Source organism: Hypomesus nipponensis, chromosome 11 (genome assembly GCF_054491055.1).
Source record: "Hypomesus nipponensis isolate SF chromosome 11, ASM5449105v1, whole genome shotgun sequence".
Lineage (NCBI taxonomy): Eukaryota > Metazoa > Chordata > Actinopteri > Osmeriformes > Osmeridae > Hypomesus > Hypomesus nipponensis.
In genome coordinates, this window is record NC_140371.1 from 5,363,423 (window position 1) to 5,372,900 (window position 9,478).

General features: G+C 40.3%; 1 protein-coding gene across 1 annotated transcript; it reads right to left on the bottom strand.

The window, feature by feature from the left end:
• Nucleotides 1–4,220: 4,220 nt before the first annotated feature.
• Nucleotides 4,221–9,478, bottom strand: LOC146267873 (porphobilinogen deaminase-like). The gene is made up of 15 exons (XM_084709675.1): nucleotides 9,352–9,478; nucleotides 8,946–9,023; nucleotides 8,187–8,237; nucleotides 7,597–7,669; nucleotides 7,184–7,233; nucleotides 7,021–7,076; nucleotides 6,642–6,719; nucleotides 6,344–6,421; nucleotides 6,100–6,175; nucleotides 5,884–5,997; nucleotides 5,750–5,788; nucleotides 5,259–5,378; nucleotides 5,023–5,076; nucleotides 4,835–4,921; nucleotides 4,221–4,744 (listed from the first exon to the last, which is right to left on the bottom strand). Exons 2-15 carry the CDS (start codon nucleotides 8,994–8,996, stop codon nucleotides 4,577–4,579), a joined length of 1,095 nt encoding a protein of 364 aa, XP_084565801.1. The 5' UTR covers nucleotides 8,997–9,023; nucleotides 9,352–9,478; the 3' UTR covers nucleotides 4,221–4,576.

Here is a 9,478-nt window from a genome sequence, read left to right on the forward strand (position 1 = left end):
TTGACTTCATTGTCTTATATATATATATATATATTTTTTTTTATCAATTGTGTGGGCGTAAACAATTTAATTACATGGAAATACTTGATGACATTTCATTTAAAGGACAACGTCATTTCTTGTTTATACTACAATACGTAGCCGCCTATACACACTCGAAAAGTCTAGACAATTTACAATGACATCCAGCTAAATCTTGAATTAACGTTCAGCTATGGTATTCCAAATATTTATCTAGACGCCAGTCACTTAAGTTATGATAATGTCATAGTGAATACATACATAAAATTGTTGTTTAATCGTGTATACTACAACCATAATTCACTCAATGGCTTTATAGCTGTGATTGAAACTATTTTAGTACAAAACAACTTGCATTAAAACCGAAATGAGATCTTACTTATCCCAATGAGTCTTGTACCTGAGCCAAATACCATCAGCTTCTTCTCCACAGTGATATGATGTCAACAAGTTTGTATGGCAAAGCTTGGTTGTACCTGCTTTTTACCGGCCAGTTTTTACTTGGAGGGCGTTGCAATGGGAGGGAACTTATGATAATGTCATAGTGAATACATACATTTCTAAAACTGGTTGTTCCCATCCTTGATTGTGATTGCCTATATCGCATTCCATGACGTTGTAAAAATCCAGCATAACCTCACAGGTTGTCCTCATAACATTCGTTAACATTCCATATTACTGCTGATCGAATATTTCAAATTGAAAAACACGGCAAAGGTGTCCATCTGGCTGTTGCGTGGCAATGATGTATGTAGGAACTATACTTTGTAGTAGCGGAAGAATTACGGTTTATCATTAAACTGTTTTGTTTCTAATTGTTTTTATTGATGAAACCATATCAAATATTTGTAGTAACAGTTTTAGAAAAGCAATAAGCCCCGCGAGTCCGTGGTTTACGCTGATTTTAGAACAGGTAACGACTCCCCTTACCTGTTCTAAAATCAGCGTAAACCACGGCCTCTTGGGGCTTATTGCTTAAGTAACTGTTGTTTAATCATGTATACTACAACCATAATTCACTCAATGGCTTTAAAGCTGTGATTGAAACTATTTTAGTACAAAACAACTTGCATTAAAACCGAAATGAGATCTTACTTATCCCAATGAGTCTTGTACCTGGGCCAAATACCATCAGCTTCTTCTCCACAGTGACATGATGTCAAAAAGTTTGTATGGCAAAGCTTGGTTGTACCTGCTTACGTGGACAACAGGGTCCAAGGATGAAGGGCTGAATGAAGAAAGAAGGCTGGGTGGGGACCAATCAAGGTCTGCCTGAAATGAGCACAATAGACAGTAATGCTAAAGCTACAAATTAGGCTGATTCACAGTCAGGAGGCAGGCAGATCCAAGGTATGGATCCTGTGCCTGTACAAGGAGCCAGTAGGAAATACAATCCTATACCTATTTTGGTTTTTCCCAGTTCCTATGAAGCCCTGATGCTATTACATTAATTACATTACATGTATTCCTTTAGCAGACATTTTTATCCAAAGCAAATTACAAGAAGAGCTTTACAAAACGTGCATAGGTCAATGATCATAAACAACGAGATAGCCCCAAAAACATTTCGGGTGGCCAAAACACGAAGCATACATTGTGAAAAGCAAATTAGTACCAATGGGTAGAACCAGAAGAGCATGTAGTTAAACAAATTACAATTAAACAACATGATCCCCGAAAGGGCTAGTGTCCCTGGAGGAAAGTAAGCAATAATAATAATACTATTCCTAGCAAATAAGTAATAAAACAATAATACAATTCCTAGCAAGTTCAAGTGAATCAGTTACAACTAACCAACAAAGGCAGCAGTCCCTCAATAAGTGTCATTGTGTTCCTGGAGGAAATAAACTAACATCTGATCCAAAAGTCTTTCTTAAATACCGCTGTACTCCCGGAACAAGTGTGTCTTTAGCCTTTTCTTGAAGGTGGAGATCTCTGATGGAGGTGGGGAGAGATTCCACCATTGGGGGGCCAGACATAGCCTGGTCCTAATCAGACCCTCTTACATTTCATTTGTACAGAGGGTCTGGGATCGCCCCATTGACAAGCGTTAACTTCCTTGAAGGCGGGTCCTCTGTTGAAGTTTAAAACTATTGGATCTGTCCAGAGCCACTCTGATCTGCCATAACCAATCGCAAGCGTTCGCCTTAGCCAACTCCTTCACCACTACTGTAACGGAGCTACACATATTCTCACATATGAGAAACTTCTCACATGTGTTGAAATCAGTATTTCACCACCCCTGTCTGTAATAACAGTGAACAAGGTAAATGACAAAGTGAGAATAGATAACCAATTCTGTATGAACTTGACCTTCACATTAGTCAAAACTCACGCAGAACTCCGCTATCAGGGCCATACTCAATCCAGGTGAATTTCAGTAGGCCTGTATGTTTATTGTCTGCACCTTCCACAGTCAATTCTTTGGTTTTGTAACATACATGGCGAATAAACCGCATTCTGATTCTGATTTCTAAGATCAATTGGGACACTTAAGATTTGAACAAGTTTTCCGGAGTGTACTACTGCACTCATGCCAGTGGGAAATCCGAAAACACGTTGTGGCTATTTCAATAACACTTCGAAATCAATATGATCTGGGAATATGGAATGAAAGATTTAAATTTGATTAGAAACGTTCACAACGCAGAATTCTTGAACCAAATATATACTGTTCATGATATTCAGTGATTTGTTACATGTTTGTATTCTGGCCAAACTTATGATGCATAAAGGCTGTCCCAAGTGCTCCTGGATCAAAACTCAATCAGTAGTGGTACATTCTAGAAATCCATTCATTTATATTCACACATCATGGGAACACCTGGTTATACAAATGTATGCTTTAATGAAATTGAGTTGAATTTGCCCATATGCAGAGTAAACATTGGTGACTGCTTGCACAGTGCTTTAAAGTAATAAACAATAAACAATGCACCATCCAAGTTAAACACTGCCCCAGTCATAGAGAGCTGAAATGAGGGGAAACCATTAGGCCAAAGACACATCTCCAATCCCATTTTAATAAACGGGTCTGTCAGACTGGTAAGACGCCAGTCAAGTTCCTTACCATTAAATCCTTAACTTCCGTGTGAACAGCAACTGGTACGCTGCAACCTCCCTCCTGAGGGCACAAAATAGACGGATCAAGAATGATCCCTGGCAGGCAGGACTGAGACAACCATGTAGCCATATGTCAATGTGGCAATCTCCCACCGACTATTCACAAACGCTAGTCTTCCCTCCACGTTGGTCATGTCAATAAGGATCTTTTTATAGGCTGTGAGATATCCTTTGCTCATGTTGACAACTGCAGTTCAGTCAAGACACGTATTAGATTTCAGCATTAATTGATAACCACATACATGGAATTAAGTTTGACTTTGACAGAGTGGATGTATCTAGGGGAAGTACAACATGTGACCCTGACTGTCACTTATTCTGAAGGGTAGGCCTGAGATTAAATTGGGTAGGCCTGTGCCTACCCAGGCCTACCGGTGGCTACGCCCCTGGTGTATGCGTGTGCACATACTTGGTGAGATGTTGGTAATAAAGTGTGAAAAAGTCCAAGCATATATATTGCTATACAGCTGGGTGGACAGAGAGATGTGGGTGAGGGTGGGTGGGGGTTTGGGCGGGTGGGTGGGTGGGTGGGTGGGTGGAGGATGTCAGTGAAAGACAGGGTGGGATGGGTGTGTGTGTGTGCGATCATAGTATTTGCTACATGCTAAAATTGAATTCAAGTCAATGCCATTCAGTGGCATGAAACATGATTTAAATGATTTTACACAATATTAATACACTATTGTTGTAGGTTTTTATTCTTAGTATTTATGTGTTGTTGACCTTTTAGTTATTTATGTTGATTCGTCAACTTTTGCTATTTATTTCCCTGCTTAAACCACCCAGAATTACTACCTGGTCAAATTTGACCCAAAACACCACAGATGTAACTTTTTTTATTCATAAGTATTTAAAAAAAAGAAAACTGATCAAATTGTGTATGATTGTATTCAGTACACCACCGTGGAGGCTTTAATGAAGCCTTGTTTCGATCAGAAAAAAAGTGTGTTTTTCATGCATTTAAACTTCAAAATTGATACAATTTGACCCGGAAACAATAGGAAGGGTAAGCACAATGGGCCCCTCAGCTGGGAAATCCGACAACATGTTCTGGCTATTTCAATAACGCTTCAAAATGAATATGGAATGAAAGATTTTAATTGTATTAAAACAAACGTTTACAACGGAGAATCATTACATCAAATATACCGTTTGTGATATTCACTAAATTTGTTACATTTTGGTATTCTGGCTAAATTTAGGACGCATAAAGGCTGTCCCAAGTGATGCGGGATCAAAACGGATGACATTGCTCAGTAATGGTAAAAAGTAGGCATCCATTCATTTAAATTCCCACATCCCCATGAGTTACACAAATATGGTCATGCAAATTTATGCTTTGATCAAATCAGCCCTAAAATGTAATCTGCCCATATGCAGAGTAAACATTGGTGACTGCTTGCACAGTGCTTTGAAGTCATAAACAATTGCTTCAAGGGGCAACATTGAGCAGCCGATTAGTAGTCGGGATGTTCATGGCTCCTTTACTGAGCAGGCGAGTAGCCAGGTCTACTCCCAGCTTCTCTGCTGCATCCTGGGAAGACTGTGGCATGTTTCGGGCTGTTATCCCAACATGCTGGGTGTCCGCTGGCTTTTTAATCTGAAATAGAGAGGTGTCATGTAAAGACCCATGTATCATACCACCACAGGAATACAGTGTTTTGGGCAGTCAGTTAGAGAGGCCTCTGACCTGGTTCCCAGGGTCCACACTGGTCTGCATATCCTCCTTCAAGCTTTCTGCGCCATCAAAGCTAAACACTGCCCCAGTCATAGAGAGCTGAAATGGGGGAAAACCATTAGGCCAAAGACACATCGTCTCCATTCCCATTTTGCTTAACGTGTCTGTCAGACTGGTAGCATGACAGTCAAGTTTCTTACCATTAAATCCTTTATTTCTGTGTGAACAGCAACTGGTACGCTGCAACTTTTCTCCTGAGGGCACAAAATAGACGGATCAAGAATGATCCATGGCAGGCAGGACTGAGGCGACCAGAATAGTTAACCTCTGTAGCAATTCTGTAAACGCCTGGATTTCACAGTCCTTTTCAACTGTTGCAGCTGCCAGCTGGGGGTCACCTGGCTATGGGTATACCCAAATAGAAATGTTAACTTGCCAGGTGTTTGAGGAAGGCACGCTCTGCAATGCAGCGGAGCACTGTATCTGGGTGGTGCAGGGTGGAAACCATCTTCAGGATGTCACTATCCTGCGCTCGCACCTTTACTGCCAGGGCCCCCTGGGTGACATACAACAACAGAGCTTCATCAGTGGATTATCATCATGAGGTTCAAATGGAGCAGGAAAATATGCATTGTTAGATTGTCAAATATTTTTCGGGATTAAAATAGGTTTCAGATTTCTATCTTTTCAGATTGATGTTCCACATGCACATGCATGGCTGCGTGCTTACACACAATCATGCCACATTCAGTAACGGTTGTAACTGTTGCCAAACCAGGTGTTTACTTTTGACGTGCCAGTAGTGGAACAACACTGATGTTTACATATGTAGATATGTACGTAGGTGATAAAAAAAATATTGCACTTAAGTCTTCCTAAAAACACACCCCAAACTTGAATTTGGTCATTTCAACAAGATGTACCCACCTGGCCAACAGCATACAAACAGTCATCAGGTCCCAGAATCTGAAAGAGAGATAACGGTCACACCTTTCCTTTCTAGGGGCAGCAATATAACTTATGATAAGCATGTAATATGCACCCTGCTGGCTAGACTGTACCTGACTGACTCGTCCCTCCCGGCCCGTCCTCTTCAGGCCTGCTACTGCTTGGATGATGGCAGCGTAGTCTTCCTTCTCATCCAGATTCTTCAGATGAATGTCGAGTTCACCTTGCTATAAAAGTTGTGAAACAATATCAACATATGTATACATGTTGTGACTTACAGTTTTTACACATTGAAAAACACAGTAGTTATGTGTTAGAAAAAAGCGTACAATTTGCTTAAACTTCAGGTGGGGAAACCTCTTCTTCAATTGGGCAGCCCGGCGCACAGAGCTTGTCCCAATCACACTGTCAAAAGAGACAACATAATCAAAGTGGTTTGGTCTCTACTCTTCTCTATGTCATACACTGAATATATAATGCCTTGAAAAACTTTGTGGCCAAGGAGGTGGTGTGCCCAAAACAGTATATTGCAGGACAGCCGTTCCTTTAATCTCCTCGCACTCGCATTCCTACCTCTCACTTGGCAAGGTCTCCAGAGTGAGTCCAGCATTCTTTGGATGAAGCACCACTGCATCAAGGGGGTTTTCACGTCTGGGGAAACACAGAACAACATGTCAAAGAGGGTTCTGACCACAGAATGACTTAACTTCACAACGCATGGTGTTTCATAAAACAACATGACCACTACAATTAGTATTTGGACAGTCATTCATAGGCGGAATGTTACACATTTCACCGGAACTACTGCTTAGTTTTGCAGCCTTGGCAGCAGTGTTTTAAACATTGTGGACGATGTAAGGTGTACACTCACTCAAGCACAGCTCCAATAGTAGACCCTGGCGGCAGAGTAGTTGGAAGATCTTTCATAGAGTGCACTACAAGGTCTACCCTGAAGGAGAGACAGCCCAAACATGATTAGATTACTGTGAAAAATGTCTGTGAACTAACCCTTGATTTGTACATTAGCCTCTGTGGCGTAACCATGTCATACACTTGTCAAAATCCGCCAAGAACAAATCCAAGACCATAATGTAATTCATTGTTTTGTCAATAGGGGTTATTTAACAGACTTGTAACAGGCCAAGATGTTCAAAGAAGGGAGTGAGATTTGCTCTTTCATGTCCTGTGAAGCACAGTGTCTTCTTGAGGATTAACATGTCAAATATAGTGATACTGTATATCGAACATACTCATTCTTCTCCAAAGCATCATCCAGTTCTTTAGTAAAAAGAACTTTCACTTCAATCTGAAACCACCAAAGCACAATAATTAGATCATCTTGTAATCAGTCAAGCCTGTCTACTGAAATATATCAAGTCAAGTCTCAAAATGCTTTTCTTAACTTCAGCTAACCTTTGATAAAGCAGGGTCCTGGATTATGTCACCAATTGTGGATAGGGCAACTGCAGAGAAAATAACCAAGTTAGCAACAAATAGTGCAAACGCAGCTGTGAGCTCATCAGTTCCATTCGCCAAGAAGAGGCGCCGTGAACGTTTTTGAAATGAACACATTTAGATATGAAATGTCAAAATAATATGAATATAATAATATATATTTGTTTTTATTATAATCATTTTGGGGGGGCTATTGAAACTTTAGGGGGGGCTCCAGCCCCCATGTTCCTATCTGTTCCTATTTCTTAGGGGATTGAAAGGCAGATGGAGAGAGGACAGAAACGCAGAGAGAGACAGAAAGCAGCCAAGAGAGAAGGATGGGAGTAAGTGTGTGATAGTGTTCTTGTGTATGCATCTAAACCTTTTCTCACCTATTTCCAGATGGACATCTGGATACAGAGTCTTGAGTTTTTCAGCCACATAGTTTGTCTGGATGCGGGCCAGCTGTAATATAAACATTTCAGACCCCAATTAGTTGTTGTCAGATTGTCGCTGCCTCATATCCTATGAGTGTATGGGGTTAGACCTTTTTCTAAATGTATCTTTATCTTTCCAACAGATACATATATACCTAAAATAAAATAAAATAAATGCCATTATTTCCCAAACCAATATTAGTGGTATTGTATTACAAAGATCCAAACTTGTATAAACAAATGGATGGTGTGCATTGTACTGTCTGAATGAATGAATGAATGAATGAATGAATGGATGCGAATCGATCAATGAATCAGCATGGAGTGAATGAGGTTATAATTAAAATAGGTCAGTAAGTAAATCAAGATAAGAAATGACATTTAGTCATTTCGCAGACGCTCTTATCCAGAGCGACGTACAGTATGTACCGGGGCATTCCCCCTGAGGCAAGTAGGGTGGCCGGGAATTGAACCAGCAACCTTTTGGTTAAAGGCCCGATACCTTACCTGCTCAGCCATCTGACCCCAATAAAATCTGGTATTACCTGGCTCTGCCTGGTCCCAATTCTGATGACTCGGCTCACTTCAATTCCATCCTGTTAAGAGAATAAAAGTAATTTTACTAATAAACTTCTCCAGTTTGTCCTTTTTTAAGCCACTGATTAACTCCACACTGAAGCAAACACTTTCAACTCACTCAAATCCACTTATAGGGTTTTTCCTCCATGATACAGAAACTGAATGATGGATCAATGTGCTGGGAAATAAGCAAATCTACAATGATAGCTCACTGGGGTGTATGTGGAGGTAACTACAGCAAGAGGAAGCCCCTACTCTGAGTCGCTCTTCTGTGTAAGTGTGTGTGTGTGTGTGTGTGTGTGTGTGTGTGTGTGTGTGTGTGTTTGTGTGTGTGTGTGTGTGTGTGTCAGCAAGAGAGAGAAGGGGGGCTGAGAAAGAGCAGTCTAATTCTTTTTTTTAATATTAAATCAAGAAATACATAAAATTGATATATGATTTTAAACATTAGGCTATATTTTCTAGTGCCATTAGATGTATCATTCATACTTTCACTGTTAATGCCCACTGGGAAGGTTAGAACCCCTTGATGTAAAATTGTTGTTGTTGTTGAAAGACCACATTTATCCAATAGCATTGCAAGGCAAGACAATATTTAAAAAAAAATCTTACTTGCAAATGTGTCTTTCTTTGGAGAGCTAAAATCTTTTTATTGGAGAACTAAAGGTGATGATTGTCATTTTAAACTGGGTCTTGCAGGGTTAGTGCAGCCTCTGGAGGTGACTCACCTTGTGTGTCTGTCCCCCCTTCTTCACCACGTTCCTGTTCACGCTGTCCATGTCGCTGTCCTTTTTTCTCGATTCAAACTGTTTGTTTGACAGTAGCCAGTTGGGGTTATTCAGCACATTTCTGATACTTGCATATTCAGTTTACAAAGAATTATTGGTTTTTATTATTGGTAAGAATTATTCAATATTTTATTTGACTCCTTTGAGAGAACCTCAACTGTGGTAAACCGGAAGATTTTACATAGGATTTGTTTGATGGACACACCCAGTAATCAAATTGGACCCACAAGCAATAAGTTCCTAAAACCCTTTAGAGTACAATGGGAAGTTAAAAATGCAGTCCCGCCCACAAAAAATAAGAAAATTACATCTCTGCAAAAAGTGCTGACCCTAATATTTGACATACCCTCTTGGTTGTTCACTTCAAGACGAACGGATGTCCGTTTGCGTTCAAGTTCCTCCCAAGACTGAGAATGATTTGACTCTGACCGTTGTACGATGGCCGCATCAATATATACGCTTCTTAATCCAGC

Excerpts from the sequence above, each read along its gene's own strand:
- LOC146267873 (XM_084709675.1), bottom strand. The coding sequence starts at position 8,996 with ATGGACAGCGTGAACAGGAACGTGGTGAAGAAGGGGGGACAGACACAC. Across the intron at positions 7,670-8,186 it reads TTGGGACCAGGCAGAGCCAG|CTGGCCCGCATCCAGACAAA; the intron begins GTAATACCAGAT and ends TTTATATTACAG. Across the intron at positions 5,789-5,883 it reads GGGAGGGACGAGTCAGTCAG|ATTCTGGGACCTGATGACTG; the intron begins GTACAGTCTAGC and ends TCTCTCTTTCAG.